This window comes from Benincasa hispida, chromosome 2 (assembly GCF_009727055.1).
Source record: "Benincasa hispida cultivar B227 chromosome 2, ASM972705v1, whole genome shotgun sequence".
NCBI classification, from domain to species: Eukaryota; Viridiplantae; Streptophyta; class Magnoliopsida; order Cucurbitales; family Cucurbitaceae; genus Benincasa; species Benincasa hispida.
Window position 1 is genome coordinate 43,000,487 of NC_052350.1, and position 24,871 is coordinate 43,025,357.

General features: G+C 30.5%; 1 protein-coding gene across 1 annotated transcript; it reads left to right on the top strand.

Annotated features, from left to right (window-relative positions):
- Positions 1-1,878: 1,878 nt before the first annotated feature.
- LOC120072106 (cyanogenic beta-glucosidase-like) lies at positions 1,879-24,871 on the top strand. Its single transcript, XM_039024520.1, is given in 15 exon segments — positions 1,879-2,049; positions 2,100-2,169; positions 2,254-2,316; positions 3,931-3,953; positions 4,932-4,974; positions 5,337-5,414; positions 5,525-5,612; positions 5,781-5,918; positions 5,920-6,010; positions 6,163-6,278; positions 6,384-6,601; positions 24,032-24,063; positions 24,188-24,293; positions 24,393-24,495; positions 24,703-24,871. Coding segments are annotated over 15 exon segments (1,509 nt in total).

Genomic DNA, 24,871 nt, shown 5'->3' on the forward strand with positions numbered 1-24,871 from the left:
AAATTCACCCCGTAATTCTAAAAATAAAAAAAAAGAAAAAACAATAATAAATTAAAGAATGATACTAGTTTCAAGCATAGTCAATTTTTTCGCAAAATTAAACCGAATTAATACACAAGAGTGAGGTTTGAATAAAATTTTCAAAAATCATAAATTTTATTCGAAGAATCAAACTTATAATTGAGCTTTAGAAATACCAATGGAAGGTTTATCGAACTAATTTGTGTTTAGAACAAAAAAAAAAAAAACATTATCTTTGTCCAATGAAGTTATTTGGCAGAGAACTTGTAACAAGGAATTACATGAAAGTAGAATTGTATTTCGTGTTTTTAGATATGTGTTTGATAACAGATTCAGAAATTGGATTCTAATTTAAAAAATTATTTAAAATGTGTTTGACATTATATATTTAAAAACCATAAAATTGATTGTAGTTACTCACTAATTCATGAATGAAATTGATTTATGTAAAAAGATTATATAATTATTATTTTTTTAATATTATATAATTTATAATACGTTATATTTTGTTTTTAAAAAAAATGAAGTGGGTTTATAACATGACACATTGTATTTCTAAATGTTTTTAACTTTGTTTAATATAATTCTACATTTTAAAATTTAAAATTTAAAATTCAAAATCTAGATACAATGAAAATGTAGAAATAATGTTTTCAGAATTTACACTATCTGGATCACAAAATCTAGAAATGGTTCTTAAAAACAGAATCCAAACAATCTGACAAACATATATTTGCTGAACTTAGTGAATTTGAAAAAAAAAACACTTTTTTTTATCACTTTAAACAAATTTGATATGAAAAATGAGAACGTTAGTGTCATTCTTATTTTTCATGTTTTAATTTTCAATTTTTGCTTATCGTTTTTATTTCTACTATCTTTATTAATAATGAAAAATAATAATGTTGGGTAAGTGTCTTATGTTTGTTCTTGTTTTTATTTAATTTTCTTTGTTATTGAAAAAGAAACATTAAAAGTATTTGTTAATCAGAAACTTAGATTTTGATGGTTTGATAACCATTTTATTTAAAGTTTCACTTTTAATAAAGAGAAATTTTTATCGATAGAAAACAAAATATCAAAATATTTACAAAAATAGTAAAAAAATACTGATAGACATGGATAGATTTCTATCAACCTCTATATCAATGATAGACTTGTATTAGTTTCTATTACTGATAGACACTCATAGATTCTTATCAATATCTATCTATGATAAACATCGATAACAATGTCTATAATAACTATAATTAAAATTTACTATTTATGTAAATATTTTTCATTTTTTATTTTTGAAAAATTTTCTTTAATTTTTAAACTAAATTTCTTTCCATTTCTTAGCATGTTCTAGAACTTTCATAAGTGAAAAAGAGTTTAATTCTTAACGAAACTGGAAAAAAAAAATTGTTTTAAAAACTTTATTTTTAGTTTTCAAAACTTCGAGACATGGTTTTTGAAGCCAATCGTAAGAAAGTAAATAAGAAAGCAATAAATTTAGAAGTCGAAACGGTGTTTATAGACTTAATGTGAAAAACTAAAAACAAAAAACCAAATAATTACCAAAGAAACCTTGATTTTTGTAGTTTCCAAAAACAAACCCCAACCATCTCTAAACACTTGTAATTTTCTAAACGAAAAACAACAGAGACACCCAAAAATATGAACGTTGTAATTAAAACGGTTTTATTGAACCACCCAATTAAAATATTAAAGATAAGCTTACAATCTCTACATCACACTAAAAAAACCTAATGTTTTTCAAAAGGAAGTAAAAGTACTGATTTTCCTTACCATCCTCCCTATATATAAAGCCACTTAGAGGTTCAAAGTCTCAATATCCAAACCATAAACTCAGTGATGGGTTTCAAAAATATGTCAAGTGTTTTGTTCCTTGGCTTTTTGGTTCTTATAATCCTTGTGGTAACTTCAGAGGCCAGAGTTGAACCAAAGCCTATTGAATTTGATAATCTAACACGAAGCGATTTTCCTAAAGGCTTTGCTTTTGGCAGTGCTTCATCTGCTTACCAGGTGAAACAACCTTATTGTATTCATCATCACATTTTTATTGATATATGCAGTTGGAAGGTACTGCTTTTATGTATGGGAGAGGACCAAGTATTTGGGATACCTACACTCATAATCATCCAGGTTTCACTCTCTCTTTCTCGTAAAGAGTTACATAAAAAGAGAGAAACAGTAACTTATTGCATAGTTGTTTTGGTGATATTGCAGAAAGAATTGATGATCGCAGTAATGGAGATGTGGCTGTTGATCAATATCATCGCTACAAGGTTGGTGGGATGTCCAGAGATAAAAATCTAGACGCAACCTAAACAACTTTTTTTTTTTTAATAATTTATAAAAATATAAAAATTATTTTTAAATATAGAAAATTGAACCAAAATATTTACAAAATATAGCAAAATTTTAGAACAAATGATTGACAGTGATAAAAGTTTATCAGTGTCTATCAGCATCTATCATTGATAATTTTAAAATTTTGTTATATCTTGTAAATGTTTTCAACAGTTGTCCAATGGAATCAAATTCTATTGTTGACTTTACCATTTAAAATAATTTTCCTAATATGAATGTAGAAATATACACTTTTAGTCTTTTTGAGGTTTGAGTTAGATTGCATTTTGGGTTTCTGAATTTTTTAACTTGACATTTTTGGTCACTCCATCTAAACTTTTTTTTTTTTCTTTTTGTTAATTATAAAATACTTATTTTGAAGGATATTTGTTATATATAGTAGAATAAGAGAAAAAATCAAAAAATATATTACATCATTAAAATATTTGCAAATATGGATAAGTTGACTAGTCAATCTTTGAATTTTTTTTTAATATCCAATTTCACCCTCCCTGGTCTTATCTTATTGTACACTTTTTTTAGTCTTTTTATTTTCTTTTTCTTTTTTGATTTTTGCTTTCTTCCCTCCTTTTTAATTTTTTAATTTTATTTCTTTTTCAGTTTTTGTTTCTTCCTTTTTTTTTTTTATTCTTTCATTTATCCAATTTTTACTTCTTTCATTTATTATTTTATTTTCCTTTCTTTTTTTTATTTTAATTTTCTTTTCTTTCTTCAGTTTTTGCTTATAGGCTAAGTTCCGTAAGCAGGATTTGAAAGTACTCAATCCATAAGGGACTTAACACCAACAAGCCAATCATCAAGTTTGATTATTATAACAAATAATAAATATAAATAGCAAATGAAAGTCTATCAGTGAAAGCCACTAATATTTTCTATCATTCATAGCTTAATCTTTAATTATATTTTCGTAGTTAATAGCCACTTATAGAAATCTATCATTGATAGCCAACTTAGTGAATTTAATTAATAAAGTTGAATCTCGAACTAAAATGTAAATGGAATGCCTAGAAGTTATCACTAATAGCATGTTTATTTGTTGTAGAAGCTATCATCGAAAAAAAAAGGGACTTATAAATGTTTGAGATGAACAAAAAAGGGGCAAAAAGGTGTTCAGTGGCTATGATTGATAGAAACTACTACTGATAACATGTTACCAGTGATATAAGCTAATATTAATAGCATGTTATCGATGATAGAAGCTACTCGATAGCACGTTATCGGTGATAGAAGCTACCACTGATAGTACATTATCGGTGATAGAGAACTATCACTGATAGCATGATATCAGTGAGATCATTGATAGCATCTTATTAGTGATGTTATCAGTGAAAGAAGCTATCACTGATAACCACAATATGAGTGATGTTAGTGATATTGGTGATAAAACTTAGGTGATATCTATATATCGAGTTTCTTTCAAAGGTGATAACCAATTATAAAAGTCTATCATTGATAGCCTTAAGTGTTAATATTTCAAAGTTGATTCTAATTTATGAAAGTCTATCGGTGATAACGGCTGATAGCTGCTATCAGTGATAGCCATAATAAAAAAGATTATTAATGATGACTACTATGGTAATCAAAGTTGTTGGTCTTCTTTCAAAGTTGATCACTATTTATAAATTTATCATTGATAGCCACTGATAGCCTTAAGTAGTAATATTTCAACATTGATTCTAATTGATGAATGTGAATCAATGATAGTTACTAATAACTGATGGCAAATTAAAAGCTAATATTTCAAGATTGTAATAATTTTTCTAAAATTGAAAGCTATCACCGATAGCAACTATCATCGATAGCAATTGATAGAAGCTATCAGTGAAAGCAGCTAATAGTAGCTATTAGTGGACCACTGATAGCTTCTATCAGTAATAGCTTTTAATTTGAGAAAATCGGGAAGAAGCCAACAAAATGGTGGTTAGGCATAGGTTTTTTAGTATTTTACCATTTTTTGATCTATATATGCAATTATTTTATCCTTATACTACATATTCTATTATTTTGGGCTTGAATTCTATTTACGCAACTAACCCTATTTTGAAATTTTGAAACAAAAATATATTTTATCATTTTTTTAAAATTAAAAAAGGATATATCTTTGATACTTTATCATCTTCTTTTACTTGTCATTCCCTTACTTATCTTTTCCATCCTAAAGTTATATATTTTTTTCCTTCCTCTTCCTCCTTTATTTTTCTCTTTAGTCTTCTTCTCCCATATATTAAAAATAAAAAATGAAGTGGTGTTCTAATTCAAAACCTCTTCAAAAGAAACACCAACAAATAAATTGTTTCTAAAGGCCATATATATTCAGATTTTTACCTCACACACCACTCTTAAGTTATTTTTATCTAATAAGTCTATATTGTTATGTACATACATAGACTAATCTCAACAATGGTATGATATTGTCCACATGGCTTTGTTTTTCACCCCAAAAGGCCTTGTACCAATGGAGATAGTCACCCTCACTTATATACCCATGATCCTCCTCTTATCTAATCAATGTGGGACTTTGGTCCATTTCCAACAGCTTTGATGCCTATGGATTCTCTTGGTCTCAAATATTGCCTAGTAAGAAATTCAAACATCAAAATTATCAAATATCTTATTGTTTTTCCATTTAGAATGTATTAGAATTGATCCAAATTGTCATATTCTTCGATCATCTTATACTTGTCTTTGCCTCCAAGTTAATTGATACGTCCATTAATATTCAAATTTCTGAGAGACATCCAAACTTTACCTTTAAAAAAACTACAATCAAAATTCAAATAGGGAAGGTGCAAGGATAAAGGGAAAACTCTTGAATAATTTTGGACAATCTTTATCTTTTGAATAGTTAGATACATGAATTTAATTTGATTACATTATTAACATGTTAATTTAATCTTCCTATATTTTAATAGATTTTTTTGCTTCTTTTGTAAATACAGAGGGAAAACTTCGTGGTGGTATAAACAAGGAAGGAATCATATACTACAACCACCTCATCAACGAACTCCTTTCACGTGGTTGGTATTATGCTAATATTTTATTTATATAATCTCATTGGTTGTAACTATAATTAGCCAACAAACCATATAATTGTAATTTAATAAATATTCAAAATTTCAATTTTTAGGCATCCAACCTTATGATACACTTTTCCATTGGGATCTTCCCCAAGCTTTACAAGATGAGTATCATGGTTTCATGAACCGTCAAATTGTGCAAGTAACCTTTGCACAATTTCAAAAATAAAATATTCAAATGCTAGTTTTTAGTTTAAATTTTCGACTAAATTAGCTTTAGAAAGTTTTTTTTTTTTTAAAAAAAAAAAAGAAACAGAGAAATATGTATATATATATATATATTCATCTGTGAAAAATTAGTCGTAGAAATGATTTTCGAGACTATGCTGAGTTGTGTTTCAAAAAGTTTGGAGATAGAGTGAAGCATTGGATGACCTTTAACGAACAATACATCTTCACCACAAAGAGTTACGCGCTAGGAGAATTTATACATAGGTGCTCTCCTTGAATATTCTGGAACTGAACCATATATTGTTGGTCATCACCAAATTCTTGCTCATGCGGCTGCTTTTAAGGTTTACAAGACTAAATATCAGGTTGTCCCTCGAGACTAAATGTTTTCTTTAGAATGAAGAAGATGATGTTGCCTAAATATTTTAAAAACAAAACTACTATCTTAAATTGTTATGTGTAAGTTATTAAATGAAAATAAAAGTTTGATATATTTGAAAGCATATGGGATTTGTAGGCAAAGCAAAGAGGTGAGATTGGCCCTGTAGTGTATTCGAGTTGGTACGTCCCATATTCAGATAGTAAGGCTGACAAAGACACTACAAGTAGAGCTCTTGATTTTTCTCTTGGTTGGTACGTAAATTGATTTATCTATATGAAACTCGCTTATGTTAGTTGTTAAATGGTTGATATAACTAAATTTTGTGTTAGATGGTGATTATTTAACATGTTTGGTAGGTTTATGCATCCAATTGTATATGGAGATTATCCACCTGTTATAAAAAGACTTGTGAAGGAGAGATTGCCCAAATTCACAAAGGAAGAAAGCAATATGATCTTCAATTCCTATGATTTTATTGGATTAAACTACTATACAGCTGAATATGCCAAAGATAATCCTCAAGTACCTAATGATAAACTTAGCCCCTTAACTGATTTACAGGCCCATCTAACAGGTATATATGCACTTAATCTCTTCAATTAATTATATATTGCTACATGTAAAACAACATTATAAAAGTTCAATCATCTACATCACCGAAAATGGTAATAAATGAAGTTTTACTTTTTAATACATCACTTTATTTATATATGTGTATATAATCATATTCAATTATCTTATTCATTAGTTGAACTTTGTATTACAGGATACTTTGACTTTGGTATCATCTTTGTCGATTACAAACAAAGTTTGAAGAGAAGCTTAAAACTATCAGCACATTGAGTCCGCAAATTCCTAAGCAAATGATATCATTCACAAATCCTCAATATGCTATTTGCTCTATCATATTGTAATGTTGTTTTGTTATTGCTGCCACCTTCAGAACTACAAGAAGAAGCTACTGAATAAATTGGCAGCAACAAAACTTTTACTTTCATATCTTTAGTGTTGTTGGTTGTTAATAAAAATAAATATTCCTTAAGCCTAAGTATCGAAATCCTCTCTCGTCTTATCAAATAAAGTTTGTAAACTCCAGACTCAAACTAAAACTATAGTAATGGTTGGTCAAGTCCATCCACAATATGGCAGTTTGTTGTGATTGTTTGTTAATGAATTTAAACAAGGAAAAATAAATAGCAAAAATATATACAACAATAATTGTAAATGGGATACTTAATATGAAAAAGTCTAACCTAAAAAATCAAGAGATTCACCCATTTGATTGATTGATCATAGAACACAAAAGATTTTACTTGTTAATTAATGTATTTAGCCTATTTCCCATAGTTACAATCACAAACGGCCTAATTGATTAATGAAATGTTTAATTAAACTAAATATTCAATTAATTGGATTCGATGGCGTCCCGGGCACCGGCAGCTTCGAGTTGACAGCACGAGAAGGTGGCGGTGACTGACGAAGAAGGTCTGGACGAGACGACATCAGGCAACTCGACTGGAGGCGGCGACGTCAGTTGGCTTGCGACAAGTTCGGCGGCTAGAGACCCGATGGCAAGGCACGCGGTTTCTTCAGACGGTGGCTTCGACAGCGGCAACCGGAAGCCAGACGTGAGCGGCTCCCTTTAGACGGCGGCTAGAGTTTGATGGGGGCTCTTGCCTGATGAAAGAAAAGTCTCGAGGGGGGGGGGATCACCAAGTCTGAAGGAGAGAGAGAGAGAGATTTTTTTCTTTTTTTCCCCCTTTTTACTTCCCTAAACTCATATATAAATATATATCTAATTCTTTTCTTAAAAAAATCTTTTCCTTTTCCTTTTCCTTTCTAAAAAATCCAAAATCCAAATTCCTTTATTATAAATCCAAAATCTCTCATTAAATTCCATCCAAATAAATTCAAAACCAATACTCAAATCCTTTCCAAAATCCTCCACTGAGTTCATTTAAATCTCCCATCCTCAACCACAAATCGAATTATCTTACTAAAACAATTCAATTGAACCAAAAGCCTAATTAAATCCCAATTAACTCAAAATAAATAAATCAAAATTAATTTAGCCAAAATGTAAATCCTGAATTCGAATTCGTCCATACAAATCCAACATCAATAATAAATATTCACATGAAAACTTCCAGGGTTACAGTACCCAATCTTATCCTTATACTTAATAGATCGTTTTGGCTATATGGTCAAACTTGATCCTATTTTATGTCTCTACATAAATTTTAAGTATTCATGTTATAGCTAGGGATTCGTTAGTTTATTGGATTTAGGCTTTACAAGTGCAATTTACATGTTCAATAACAACCTTATTGATAAATCTTAATAACAACTTTATTGCAAATAGAATATGTTTAAAGATTACAAACTACGAGTTTTACGACATACAACCCAACAACTTTGTCTAAGGAACGGTGTCCTAAGACACCTCAAAAGGTTAAGAAAATGAGACAAAACCCCTATGCATCAGTTGTTGGTAGCTTGATGTGCGATGCTATGTACTAGACCTAATATAACTGTTATGCGGTGGGAATAGTCAGTAGATATCCGTCTAATCAATGATTCGATCACTGGACCACCATTAAGAATATCCTCAAGTATCTTTGTAGAACGAGAGACTACATGCTCATGTATGGATCTAAGGATTTGATCCTTACTGGATACAGGGACTCTAAGTTTAAGACTGATAAGAATTCTACGAAATCCACTTCAGGATCAATGTTTACTCTCAACGAAGGGGCTGAACTTTGGAGGAGCACCAAGTAGGGGTGCATTACTAACTCTACTATGGACGTTGAGTATATAGTAGCTTGTGAAGCTGCTAAGGAAGCTTTGTGGCTCAGAAAATTCCTGACTGATCTAGAAGTGGTTCCAAACATGTCAAAACCTATCACTCTTTATTGTGATAATAGTGGTGTTGTGGCTAATTCCCGAGAGCTTAGGAGCAACAAACGTGGGAAGAAAATAGAGCGGAAGTATCATCTCATTCAAGAGATTGTGCATCAAGGAGACGTGATCTTCATGATGATAACTTCGATGCATAACATTGCCGATCCATTTACGAAGTCCCTCACAACTAAGGTGTTTGAGGGTCACCTGCAAAGTATGGGTCTAAGGGACATGCACATCTAGTCTAGGGCAAGTGGAAAATTTTGTATTGGGCGCGTTTTATACCCTAGTTTATTATTTTATGTACTTTTGTATTAGTATGATTTTTAAGATGTACACCCCACTAACTTTATGACAAGTAGGAGATTATTGGAGTTGATGCCCTAAATCTCGTGGGTCCTATAGTTTGTAATTGTATTGTACAAATAGTTTGTTTATTTAATAAAATCTGAGGTATTTTATTTGACATTTAGTAACATTAACCCACAAAACCAAGAAACACACATCCAAGGTTATCTTTGTAGCTTAAACATGTATGTGGAAACATATAGGTGGATTCTATTTAAGTAATAACCTCAACAGTCTGTAGTAAATGGATAACGCTGGATACCTTATCCTGGTGACACTACGAATACGACCCACTTAATAGATGTTACAATTCTTGTAAAGTTCTACAAATGATCTGATCCTAATCATTCATATAGAAACATGTGAGCGGGAGTATTCTATACAAAAGGGTTTGTATAAGATCGGACCACAAAATGAATAGTCTCATTATATAACACCATTAGTAGTAGAGACTTAAATTTCAACAGAATGACCATAAGTGACATAACCTGAATCCTGAGTGAGTTGTGAACTTCTACCTATGAAGGCGATCATTTGATTTGCATGGGTGAGAGTTGCCAGTTTTCCGACTCAATATGCCTACCATTTGGGGGATTCGTCTAATTGAGGAGTTGGGAACACAATTACACAGGATGAAATTCACTTATTCCCTAATGTCGTGGTAGGTAGATAAATTTCTCTCTTAAGGGCTAATTTCGAGGCTTGAACAATGTGGTGCCACACCTTCTCTTGTCCCGAGAGGGATCAGTGGTACTTAAGGAGTTAGATGTAACTATAGGGGCAAAACGGTAATTTTGGCCAAGTTGTACTTACGAGTAATTTGTGAAAGGTCATCACACCGTTGATTGGTTATATCCAATGGACATAGAAATATATCTATAGTATGAAAAGTGCAATTGTCGGTCTTTAGTGGAATGACCGACAGTTAATGAAAGTTGAGTAATTTAATTAAAAGAGTTTAATTAATTATTAAAGTACTATTAAAGCTTCAAACTATAGGCTCATAAGATCTCCTTGGTAGCTCAACTGAGATTATTATGAATCAGATTAATTTGGTTTAATTTGAATTGTTCAAATTAATTAAAGAAATTAATTATATGATATAATTAATTTAAAATAATTATATGTGATATAATTAGAATAATGTATTTGATACATTATAACACAGTTTATTTGAGAGGAAATAAATATTGGAATATTATTCAAATATTAATTATATGAATTGGATTCAAATAAATATTATAGGTTAAATTCAATATGAATTTGATTCATATTAAATACCATAGGTTTAATGAGAGAATATCAAACCATAGGTTATGTTTTATTTGGTATAATATAAACTATGAATTATATGTTATAATCGATATAATATATAGTATAATGTATATTATATGATAGGTGAGTTATTATATAATTTATATTATATTAATTAAATTTAAAATTAGTTTTTATTTAAATTCTTTTTTAAATTTAATTAAAGAAGGGAGTTGAATAACTCCCTCCCATGTTTTGATCGTGAGATGGGAAGTTAAAAGAGATCTTCTTCTTCTTGACTTGTAACGTAGAAAGGAAATCTCAGATAGTGTACTTCCACCCAAAAAAAATTATCTCAAAACATTCATCTCTCTAAAAAATAATCTCTCATTCTTTCCTAAATTATCTATACAGAGCTCCACACATTCTTGTGATTCTCATCCCTTAGAGAGAATACGAAGGTCCCACTGTTGGTGGTATCCAACCAAATTGAGATTTTGTGTTGCTATGCTTTTTTGGTATTCGTGATCCAAAAGGGTTCATGACCTATCGAAAGAATTCGTGAAGATTTTGTGTCTTCAAAGGTTAGTATAGCAAACCCTAAATTCCTTCTCTACTATTTTTAAGAAGCATGCTGTAAAATTAAATTTTATCCTTTAGAATGCATAACTAGGTTTTTGTAATTTTAATTTCTGTAAAAATTGAAAATCGGGACCGATCCCCACTTCTGCATCAAACCTCACGGTCCTTCAATTTTAACATAAAAACAATATGTTTTAGGGCATCCTCAACCTTCTAACTCACACAAAAAAAAATAAATAAATAAATAAAATTACAGATAGAAAACATGTCAAACTATTTACAGAAATAACAAAAAACATTGTTAGACATTGATAAACTTCTATCAGTTTCTATCACTGATAGATACTGACAGTCTTCTATCAATTTCTATAAAAAAATTAAAATATTGTTATTTTATGTGAATAGTTTTTTTTTATTCTTCTATTTTTTTAAATAAAAAAAAAAAGATGCACACAACTTGAAAACGGAAACTCATTTTCAAAAACTATATTTTATTGTTTTCAAAATTTCCTAATAAATAAAAAAAATGTTTTTCAGATTTAAATTAAGTTTGGTTTTTTTTTTTTTGGGGGGGGGGGGGGGGGGGCGGGAAGTTATCATGCATTGGGACCCATAGAACTTTAGAAGTATTAATATGTATCTTTCACTTTTCTGACAAAGGCTGCAAATTGAATATGACAGCATAAAAGAATGGTGTACTTAATAAAAAGGAACAAAAATATTTAAAATATGTCTATTCATATCTTGATTATGACCACACATAACAGAGTAAAAACATGTTTTTACTAAATAGTTTCTTCCAAAATCATATATTTCAGATCATTGTGAGAGAAAATGTTTTTTAAAAAAATCATTTTTATTTAAATTTATTTATTTATTTTAAAATATTTCAAAAGTTATTTCGAGGAACTATTAAATCCTTCCATTTTAAACTTTTTTTTAAATAGCTTGTTTTCAAAGTTATTCATTTAAAAAGTTAAACTAAAGTAACACCCATAGAGGTAGTTTATCCAACCATTTGTGTCTTTAAAAGCCAACAACCAATGTTATTTTAGTGAAATGTTGACATTTTTTGGAAAAAAAAATTATCAATGAACGTTGCCTTGCACTTTGGCCACTCATAACAAGAGGAAAAAGATGACTTTACTACATGCATTAGTAATAGGTTTTTATTTTTTTTTATTTTTTTTGTACAAATGGTTTTTTTAGGTTAAAGAAAAATGGGCACCTTTTACTTATGTGAGCATCTTGTGAACTTACTCATTCAATCTTAAAACTCATTCGCACACTATGATTTATAAGTTTCTTGATATTTGATACTTAATACTGGATACTCGATCTTTGATAATTGATCCTCAATACTTGATGCTCCATGTTATATGATATATGCTATATACTAGCTACGTGCTACTCGATCCTTGATGCTTGATGTTTGATGCTTCATGCTTGATGTATTACACTCTATGCTCTATGTTATATGCTCTATGCTATATATTAGTTATATGCTACTCGATCCTCGATACTCTAGGTCCTATGTTGTATGCTCTATGCTCGATGCTTTAATGTTATAAACTCTATGTTTGATGCTTGATTCAAAGAAATGGAAAAAAAAAAACACAAAGAAAGGGAAAAAAAAAGAAGAAATGCATAAAAAAGAACAAAAGAAAAAATGCAGAAAAAAATGCAAAAAAAAAAAAGAATTGTAGAAAAAAAGAAAAAAGGAAGAAGAAGAAACTAAGAAAAAAAGAAAAAAAAACACTGCAAAACGAAGAAATATAGAAGAATAATGCATTTAGGGTTAAAGTGGTAATTTTACACCGTGATGACATAAGCAGAATGTCAAATTTCATTGGTTTTCAAAATGATACCTATTTTTCATTTATACCTTTTATTTTGGATCATCTATGCAATTTTCCCTTAGTAATAAATAAACTATTCTAATGCTCTAAATTTCTTGAAATTTTTTCCATTTCAAATGCTATTCTTGTAAATAAAAAAATATTTATTATGAATACTATAAACATGTCCATTAAATAGTTCAGATATAATTTCGTCATGCACCTTGTCAGTTAGTCACACCACACGTGTGAACCAATTATTAAATTAGTTTTTCAACAATTCTATCTTAAACACTTGCATAGGATGGGATGCTGATAAGCTCTCTCTTTATTGTCTCTCCCATATAAGAGAGGAGTTGGAAAGGGGAAACTAAAATAATGAGTTTTAAAAATTATTTATAAAAATATTTTACTTTTCGAATATTTAGAAAAATATTATTTTTTTTTAAATAGGTCGAGGGTTCAAAATTCGACCTAAACCTTTATCTTTTTTTTTTCTTTTTAATAATTTAGATATTCGACCTTTGTGTTTTTTTAAAAATTTTTCATTTTACAAAAATAATTTCTAAAAATATTTTATTATTTTATTTAAACTCTAAAAAGAATAAATTAAAAAAAATAATATCTCATAAAAATAAAAATGTGTAAATTAAAATATCTCATTTATATAAAAATAATTACAAAAATCAATGTGTCCCACAAGGCAGACGTCATTGATTTCGAGTTGGTTGTCGTTGTCGACTTCGAATTTGAGGTTGCTCTAGTTCTTCTTGATGTTTGTTCTGGTACCTCTGCAGACGCTTCATGATATAAATATTTATTATGCTCTCTACGACCCTAACCATGTCCATGCACGTATGAAGACGAAGGATCAACCTCTAAGTCATAATGTCTTGAACCAAATGTTGGCATCATCATCATCGGACTAACATAATCAGTTTGACTCTACGTCTGCATCACATAGAGAAACTCTTCCACATTATGGGCAACCTCATCAAACTCATCCTCTTCCGTCCTCTACGTCTAGGAGCAGGTGGAGGAACAATAGGTATATCATACATATAATATATCTCCTCCATATAGCTTTGGTTGTCACTACATATAGCAAGAACCTGGTTCAGATCATTTGCAACATCACGGATTCTACTGTTGTTCGATCTCTATGAATTATAAAACAATTAGATAATATTTAAAATAAATTTAAATTAAAAGTCCTTAGGTCAATATCATGCAGTACGGATTCAGTATTACAAGGCGATGGGACATCCTGCTGAAAACCGAATTGTCTCATCACCCTATCAGGAANGTATATCGTACATATAATGAATTTCCTCCATATAGCTTTGGTTGTCACTACATATAGCAAGAACCTGGTTCAGATCATTCGCAACCTCACGGAGTCTACTGTTGTTCGATCTCTGTGAATTATAAAACAATTAGATAATATTTAAAATAAATTTAAATTAAAAATATTTAGATAATATTCATTCATTTACCAGATGACCCACAACTGCTCCCGGACGAGTGACATAGCGCCTTGTGATATTATTATACTAATGAATGTAGTCTTGAGTGACATCCTTGTCAAACTGTTCAATAGAAACCCCCACTGCAATAAACCTTGCACGATAGTGCCATCGTACTACCAAATGTGCAACTTTTTCGGATCAATTTACAGTCCTTAAGTCGATATCAGGCAGTAGGGGTTCAGTATTACAAGGCGATGGGACATCCTGCTGAAAACAAAATTGTCTCATCACCCTATCAGGAAAATGCCACTCACCAATGTGAAAACATATGAGAGGACTCATCGTCCGCCATATGTTTTGACCATTCGTACAGAAATTGGGCAAATTATACATAACAATTTTGTACGGCTCCCAAATAACCTGAAACACAAAATATTATATTTGAGAATATTAAAGACAAAAACAATAAAAATGTGTATAAAATAATCAATTAGGTTCAGTGTAATGTACCTGATCAGGTTGAAGCAGATCAAACATGTATCTGTACTGGCTGACTATATGTGTGGCTGTCCTAGTCACACAAAATTTGTCTCTCCACCTAAATTTTTAAATTGATAATTTAGAATCTAAATTAACTAGATTAGTGATATAAAAATTAAATTGAATGAAAACAACATACCAAGAACCGTAGGCTCGTTCAGCTAACTGAGCGTCATTAACATGTTGTAGCTGTAGAGCCATTGTTGGAAATCGCTCCCAAGCCCATAGTTGCAAAAGTATGAGAGTCCCAACTATCTCTCGAACCTCAGGTCTTGTTGCTTTGCATAGTTGTCTATACAACCATGCCAAACATGCTCCATCCCACAAATACCGCCCCGCATCATAGAGGTAGCTAATAGTGGCAGGAACATCAAGTAAACAAAATGACTTGATTTGTCGAAAAACGGACTTCTACCTATCATTTGTATTATATATGCTCGCGCATATCTTATGATGGTTTCCTCATTTGCATCATCTGTGAGCTCACGGAATTGTGTTCCTAACTATATCAAACTTAACCTCGATCCTTTAATTTTGTCGGCAGGTGACGTCACACCGAGGTACATATACAAACTTGTGACTAGTCATCGTACATCACTACGGTGATTGGTTCACTGTCAATAGGTAACCCCAACAACACTTCTATGTCTTGTAGAGTGATAGTGCACTCTCCAACAGACATATGAAATGTATGCATCTCAAGCCTCCATCTCTCGACCAAGGCTGTGATTAGATGCCAGTCCAACTGAATAAATCCCAATTTGGCAACCCCATAGAATCTAGATGTGTGCAGTAGCGGTAGTATTAGAGGGTGGAGTGGGATAGTGTGCTGAAGACCTACCTCTCGACGCCTGCAAGATATTTCTCCAGTTGTACGATCTCGCCATACAACAGATGATCGATGAATGGACTGGTCATACAAAACATCAACATCGGGATCAACAGGTCCTGGGTTTAAAGCCATGATTTGAAGGAAAAAAATATTTATTTCTCAATTTAAAAAAATATTTATTTCTCAATTAGAAGAATAATGTACAAATTAATTAACTTAATTAAATAATGTACAACTTAATTAAAAGAATAATGTACAACTTTATAAATTATAATAAAAAAAATTGAATATACAATAAAAGTATCTACACTTAATTAAATATACATGATAAAAGAATTATTTATTTTTCAATTAAAAGAATAATGTATAACTTTATAAATTAATAAAAAAAATTGAATATACAATAAAAGTATCTACACTTAATTAAATATACATGATAAAAGAATTATTTATTTTTCAATTAAAAGAATAATGTATAACTTTATAGATTATAATAAAAAAATTGAATATACAATAAATTATTATAAAAAAATTGAATATAAAATACATTATAATAAAAAAGTTGAATATATAATAAAATGAATATGTAATAAAAAAAATATTTATTTTTCAATCCCTCTATCTGGAGCCCGTCTTAGTAATGAAGGACATTTTGTTCAATTATGGCCTAACTGATTACAAAATCCACATCGTTGTCGAGTGGCTGGTTTTGTCCAATCCATCTCGTTATGATAATGTGAACTTTTCGGTCTACCAGGTTTTCTCAACAACGATGGATCAGGATGTAAGACGGGCATATTAGGGTGCGTGATTTATTAATCTTCATGTCGTACAGGTTGAAATTGAGGAGAGTAACATTCAACATACGTTGACAATTTATAGTAGTCCTCAATAAAGTCTTCGTAGTTCATGTTAAAATGTGAGCAAACGGCCATAGAATGCGAGCATGGAATGCCGAATGCTTGCCACTTGTTACATGAACAGTACCGCTCAGACCTGTTTAGCCTCAATATTTGAATGTTTCCTCCTTTGGCATTGAGACTATGACGTCTAGTCTTCACATGAAACACACCTTCATATGATTATACTTCATGTTTACTAGATCTTACAACCCATTTATTTATTTTCTCGTGTGTGTACCTGGATTTTTAGTCCACTTAGTATTATAAAATATGCTTGAAATAATATGTTAATAGCATATATATATATATATATATAAAATAATATTACCGGGTGTATTTATCTTGACGTTCCAATACATCCCTTATTTCTTCTCTTCTTTTCTCGAAATAATTCACGCATTTGAAGAATGTTATCTGAGCAAGAGCATTTATAGGCAACATTCGAGCTCCTTTGAGGACTCCATTTATGCACTCTGATAGATTTGTTGTCGTCCACCCATATATCTGAATACTCTATCATGTGCTTGAGTCTATTGCTCTAAACTAATGTTGTCAAAAAAAACTCAGACAACTCCGATTTATTTCTTTGATATCGTCAATTGCTTTATTGAACTTTCGAATTTGAAACTAACACCCGACACGATAAACATAATTTTTCAATGAATTAAATCTGTACTTTTTATTAAAGTTGTTAACGATATGTTGCAAGCAAAAACGATGGTGACATTTTGGTCCCGTCCAACCATTTGCTAAATTGTTCACTACTGTAATTATATCAGTATGTTGATCTGAAATTAAACACACCTCTTCGTGTGTTACAATTTCTCTCAGGTGTTTCAGGAACCATCCCCATGAGTCTGTGGACTCTTCATCAGCAATGACAAATGCAAGTGGAAGAAGATGGTCGTTTGAGTCAACTGATGTAGCAATCAACAATTTTCCTCTATATTTGCCGCACAAGTGTGTACTATGTATCTGAATTATCGGCCGACATTTATTAAAAGCTTCTATACAAGGACCAAATATCCAAAATACAGAAGTTAGGATAATATGGTCTTCAGTAAGCGTTTCTTTCACTCTTCACTCTAATGTGTTTCGGGATTGGTCTGTTTAACCATATACAACAACCTGGGTAACAATTTGTAAGACTCATCCCAATCACCGAACACTTTAGTCAACGCTTTTCTTTTGCCCTCCCATACTCTATGGTAAGGAACATGATATCCAAACTTTGATTTGATGTCAGACTGCAATTGTGCCACACCGAAAGATGGTTTTTCTCTTACGGCATCACAGAACTCTAGTACAATCATTGATGAATCCAATTGCACATGGCTTTGACTTAGTTCTGAATAAAAGCATGTATGCTGCTCATCGTACTTAGTGATCTCGAACAAGCCATGCGATTTTTTCTTTATTGCACGAAGTCTCCACCTGCAATCTTCCTCCCACTTCTTACACCGAATTGTCTAAATCGTCGATGTTGATTCAACAACCTCATATGGCACGTGACATTTTATTGCAAAACATTTGACCGCTTGTTGTACAATTTCTTTGTCTTGACAAATCATCCCTTTATACAATTGAGTATTGTCAACGTCCATAGGGGCTACAATTGGGTCATGTTCTCAAATGCTATCCAGTACATTCATATCCAAATCGTTGAATGTATTTGAAAGTAACTCATGTTCACGACCATCGAAATACAACTCTTCAAATTCATCATCCGTTTTAGTTCTGAAGTCTCTATATAGGTTGTTAACCGCCATATCTTTATTATCACATGGCGATGCAACTGACTCCGGATCAGGATCAATACATTTAGTTGGATCTTCAAACTGGCTAAATGATGTATTCAAGTTTATATTCACCCCTATCATATTTACATTTACATACAAATGCACTAAATTCAGTAGTGACATTGCGATTGAGAACATCAAGTTCATAACTTGTGCATTCGAAATAGGAAATGTCATAAACTTTACTGATTCTAATGGTTCTAGATTAGGATGTCTATATATTAATTCTATCTGATTTGTTCCCATATCTACATTAAGTGACATCCTAACCATTTCAATGAATTGTTCAAATACAATTTCACTGTTCACATTCATAGTCAACTCCATCAATACCATCAATCATATTACCATTTGTAAACAACAAAAATCCCAAGCATTTGCCCGCCATTTTCTAAAACAAAAAAAAAGACAAAAAATACATTACTAATTGTTCTACTAATTTTGTATTAAACTAAAAACTTTTTAATTTATAAACATCAACTTTTTAAGTTTTATGAACATCAACTTTTTAAACATTATAATAGATTAAACTTTTTATAACTATTTTTAAATATAACAACAAATTAAACTTTTCAAATTACAATGAGGTAAACTTTTTTAAATTATTTTTTCAAATTTAATACAAAATAAACATAAAATAAAATTAAACTTTTTCAAACTATTTTAAACTATATTTTCAAAGTTAATACTAGAAAAATCAAATATCATAAGAAATATATTTCAAAAAATCATAATAATTTTGTATTAAACTAAAAATATTAAAGTTCTTAAACTATAAACATCAACTTTTTAAAACTATTTTTTCAAATTTAATACAAAATAAAGAATAACATAAAATTAAACTTTTTCAAACTATTTTAAACTATATTTTTCAAAGTTAATACTAGAAAACTAAATATCATAAGAAAATCAACTATTTAAACTATAGTTTATTTAAGTATATTTCTTACAATAAACTATACTTAAATATAAACAAAATATATATATATATATATATATATTAAATAAGATAAACATGTTGGTAACATCCCAACCATAAGATTAACACTAATAACAAACTACTAAATTAACACTAAAAGAGAAAGAACTACTAACATCAATATTAATATTATTGAATTTCAACATGATAGATCTACTAAATATAATAAAACTAGTAATAAATAAATAGTAAACTCACAATTTAACTTACCTTTTTTGTTCCTTGTTTTCCCAAACAGCAACAAACTATAAAAAAAAAATATGTGAAATGAAAGCAGAACGAAGGCAGTGAGAGAGTGAGGGAACGAAAGAAGTGTGAGAATGGTCGAAAGCAGGGAACAAAAGCAGTTTGAAAATGAGGGTTACGAAGGCAGTGAGGAGAAAATGAGAAACGGTGGGTTATAAGCTAAATGGTTGAGTTTTCAAAGCTCGACCTCACAGATTGGGAAAGTAGTGTGGGATGGGACGAGATGCTGACGCATTACAGAGATTCCGGATTCGTTCTAAAGAAGGTCGACAATTCAAATCACTCTGCCGCGCGCTGCAGAGATTTAGATTCTTAGCTATGCGATCGTGTAGCATTTGTTATACGATCGTGTAGTGAGGAAAGAGAGCTCTCGAGAGGCCATCGCAGCGTGCTCTTATCATGTACTTCTACTAATGCGATGTGTGTAAGCTTAGCAATCTGTATAGCATTTGTCATACAATTATATTAATAAAGGTATGAGAAGTCTCGTCATTTGTAATAGAAGCGATCGTGTAGAGTTGTGGCCCTTGTCTGTGTGAGGAAAGAGAGCTCTCACGAGCCATGTAGCGGTGCCCTCATCGTGTACTCTCCACTATGTCGTGCTGGCATTTGTTACGATTGTATATAAAACAGTAGCATCGTATAGGTTTTGAAGAAGATGATTGTCTAATCTATAATACTAGCGATCGTGTAGAGTGTGGGCATCGTTTAGTGAGAAGAGCTCTCGGAGTGAAGAGTTCGGAAGAGCTGTCCGGAGAGGCCATCGTAGCGTGCCGCCTCATCAATCTACTTCCACTTAGCGATCATATAAACTTTTGGTTACGAGTCGATAGTAAAAGTATGTGACATCAGTAGTTTGAGAAGGCGATATTCTTGTAATAGGTATATTACGTGATCGTGTAAGGAGCGTTGATGGCCGATCGCAGAGGTTTATACACGATCGTTAGTTAATACTGACCATGTGGAGAGATTGTAAATGATCGTTTAGCTTCTAATAGAAGAAGTGTCATTAGTCGTTCACTTATTCTTTCCAGAAGTTATTACCTACTTGTTACGTTAAGAAAAGAATGACTTGGGAAGGGTTGTAGAGTTATGTTTGAACAAGGTAAATCTATGCATTGGTACTAAGGATGCCCCATGGGTTAAAGGCAGCGTATGATAGAGCTTCGGAGCCTTAAGTGTGTGCAAGCAAAGCCCTGGACCGATCGTAGTAGCAGATGAGCGGCACTATATGTGTGGGTAGTGCGACGTGCAGTAATGACGAACATACACGATGAGGTAGGCATCTGTGTATAATTGCGTGGAAGTAAACGATCTCTGCAGTAAGCTTAAACGGTAGGCTATACACAAGATCATTGAGAGCGAGATCAGCGAGATCGTTGAGAGCGGGATCAGCGAGATTGTTGAGAGCGAGATCATTTGAGCTAGACGATAGACGTTGGGTATTAGACGATAGACGCTAAAAGCTAGACGATAGGTGCTAATTTTCTAGAGGTCGAGGGTTGAACCCTCAACCTCTTTCAATTTTCCTCAATCTCCTTTAGTTTTCGACCGGTCAAAGATTGAACCCTCGTCCTCTTCTCAATCTCCTTTAGTTTTCAATTGTTTCTTTTTCAAACCTGATTAAATGACAATAATAGTAACTTCCATGGAAAATATAAATTAGGTGCAAATGCTTCCAAAATATATAAAACCTCCTTAAAACAGAAATCATTTCGAAAAACTATATTTTATTGTTTTCAAAATTTCCTAATAAATTTAAAAAATGCTTTTCAGATTTTATAAACAGAAAGAAAGAATAAATTACCAAACAAATCCACTTTTAAGAAACCAAGAACTAAAAGCTAAAACCTAAGCTCACGTTTAATATTTATTTGTGCTTTGGCGACCATTTTATTTTTGATTTTTGATTTTGAAAATTATACATATAATTATATTCTTATTCAAATTTTAAATTCCAAAAAATAACTTTTATTAATTTTCAAAATCTAACTTGGTTTTTAAAAATATTGATAAAAAAGTAAGAAATTTAAAAGTAAAAAAAGTGTTTATAGTTTTAATTTTCAAAAATTAAGAATCAAAAACTAAATATTTATCATATGAGACCTTGGTTTTTTTACTTTTTTTTTTTTTTTTTTAATTTTTAAAAAATTATACTTGTTTTCACCATTTTTAACTCATGGTTTTCGTGTTTTCTATGGAAATATTTGAATTCAGAGGTAAATTTTCAAAAATAAAAATAAAATTTTCGAAAGTAGAGAACATTACAAAGTGTGAATTTGTGCTTTTCATTAACAAAAGTTTCTGAATATATACATAAAGAATTTAAACAAAAATAAGGAAATTACAAGAGCTACAAATCATATATAAAATTGATTGGGTATTGCATATATGATTTGAGGAGAGATTGATCAAAAAACTTAGGTTGATAAGTGATGGTGAGTTTAATGTTATTTCCAACAATACAGGGACTTGAACACAAAACCTCTTTAAAGCACTTATTCTAATACCGTCTCAAATCATCCATTAACTCAAAACTTTAAACTACATACTGTTGTTGCTGATTTTAAGGGCTCATTGTATGGATTTGCAGCTTTTATTTTTGGTGTGACTGAGCTGGTGATTTCATAGAGATAATTGTGGATGTTGTAGCTGTTTGATTGAGAGAGGAAGGAGAGAGTGAGCTGTCAAATGTAAAATTGAAACTAAATAATAAAATTGTCTGAAAAAATATATCTTTGGACAAAAAAAAAGAAAAAATCATTACCATCTCTATTTCTTGACCTTTAATTTATCTTTGGACAAACAAAAAAATGCCTAAAAAACAACATCAACAAAAAAAACTATAAAATTTTATTTCAATAACTCGCTCATAGCATCATAATTATTCTTAAAAATTGCCTAAATTTGGAAAATAATATTTAAGTTTCAACATAATCTATCAAGAAATAATGTTGTAATATATATATATATATATATAGACTTTGTATTTTCATTAATTAATGATTTAGTCTCGACATTTAGTCAGCAACAAATTAGTATTTGAATTTTAAAATTTATATTTATTAATAATAATTTTTTAGTTAACAAATAATTTAAATAAGTTTTTAATATGTAATAATTAAAAATAATATATTAAAATAATATTAAAAGATCTAAAAGAAAAGAAAGAAGTATTGTTAGCTTTATTATTATTTTTTTTTAGATATTTGACCTTTTAATTCGCGGAAAGTATTATATATCCATTCCATTTCTAGCCCTTTCCCTCACGACATTTCATAATGAACAAAGTTTTTGTGAACTTAAAGGAAAAAAAAAAAAAAAAAGAAAAACTCTCACACTTACTTCTCATATTCTCTCTATATAAAGCCACTTAGAGGTTAAAATTCTAAGCATATCCAAACCATAAACTTAGTGATGAGTTTCAAAAACATCTATGGTGTCTTTTTTCTTCCCTGGTTGAGATTGGAGTCATAATCTATTCAAATTGGTTTGTCCCATATTCAAACAGTCGAGTTGACCAGGAGGCTTCAAGTCGAGCTCTTGATTTTTCTCTTGATTGGTATGTAAAATTGATCTCAATCTAAATTGCATGAACATTATAACTTATTATTTAAGATTTTAGATCTAAGATTTAGGAAGGTGTCATCTATAAACTCTCTAATCATATCATCCCCTTTTTGCATTTATATTATTTGATATTTCTCTGTGATAATAAAGTTATTCTTTTCTTCTATTTGTAGGTATAGTTAATATACTATTAGGAAACTACATAATTCTCTATATCCTTTTTTACTATTCACACTTTTTGCTTGTCGATTTCATTTCTATAAATTTGATGGAACTTTCTCGTAGGTTCTTGCATCCACTCGTTCGTGGAGATTATCCACCCATCATGAAATTTCTTGTGAAGGACATCACTCAAATTCACAGAGGAAGAAATTAGTTTGATATTAAAGTCCTATGATTTTATTGGGATAAACTACTATACATCTAATTATGCAAGAGACGATCCCAATTTTGCTTCAAAAAAGCCAAGCTCCTTAACAGATTTTCGTGCCACTCTTTCAAGTATGAACATAAATTAATCAAAATCCAATTCATTTTAAACCTTATGTAGTATATGTCTGGGATAAATTTGTTTTCTAATATATTAAAAAGTAATTTTAAATTAAACTAAAAATAATTTCTTCACATTTTACCCTATCCCATGAAACATTCAAATTAAAAATGAAAAGTAGTTCTTTGAGGTTCAACTAGAAAAAGAGCCATTTTTGTAATTTAACTTTCTATAACGTCTTTGTATTGTAGCTGATCGTGATGGAGTCTCAATTGGTCCAAAGGTAATTAATGTGAAAACTTTCCTATCTATAAAGAATGAACTGATATTTTTGTTTGATTTAAATTAAATTTGTCATTTTTTTTTTATACTTTTGATCAATTAATTTGTAACTTTTAATATCATAGGCAAATATATCATCATGGCTTGCAGTTTATCCACAAGGAATGAAAGAATTGTTGATACATATCAAGAACAATTATAAAAATCCAATAATCCACATCACAGAAAATGGTAACATAATTTTACTTTTACATGTATAAACTAAATAAATACAAACATGCATACATTTCTATTGAATTACAATATTCATTAACAAATTCTAGATGACAGGATACCTTGACTATGATGGTCCTGAAGTTCATAAATTAATGAGAGATGAGGGTAGAGTGACATACTACCGTAGCCATTTCAAAGCTCTGCATGAATCAATCAAGTTACTAGAGATGGAATCTCGTATTCAGTAAATTGTTTTACTTAAAGTTGTTGTATACCGTAAGCTCTAGTTTCTTTTATCGTAGTTATTGCTTAAATAATATTTCAAAATTATTTTTGTGATGGTTAGGTTTAGTTACTACTTTAGATGTAAATTATATTGGGCTCCAAATTGGTTGTCTTAACAATATTTTGGAAAAAATTGTAGGGCTGGTGTAAGGGTACAGGGATTCTTTGCATGGTCTTTATTGGATGTTCAAGAATGGTCCAGTGGATATACCATACGCTTTGGTCTCGTCTATATTGATTTCAAGAACCAACTGAAGAGAATAATAAAACATTCAGGAAAGTGGGTCCAGAACTTCTTAAGCACATGA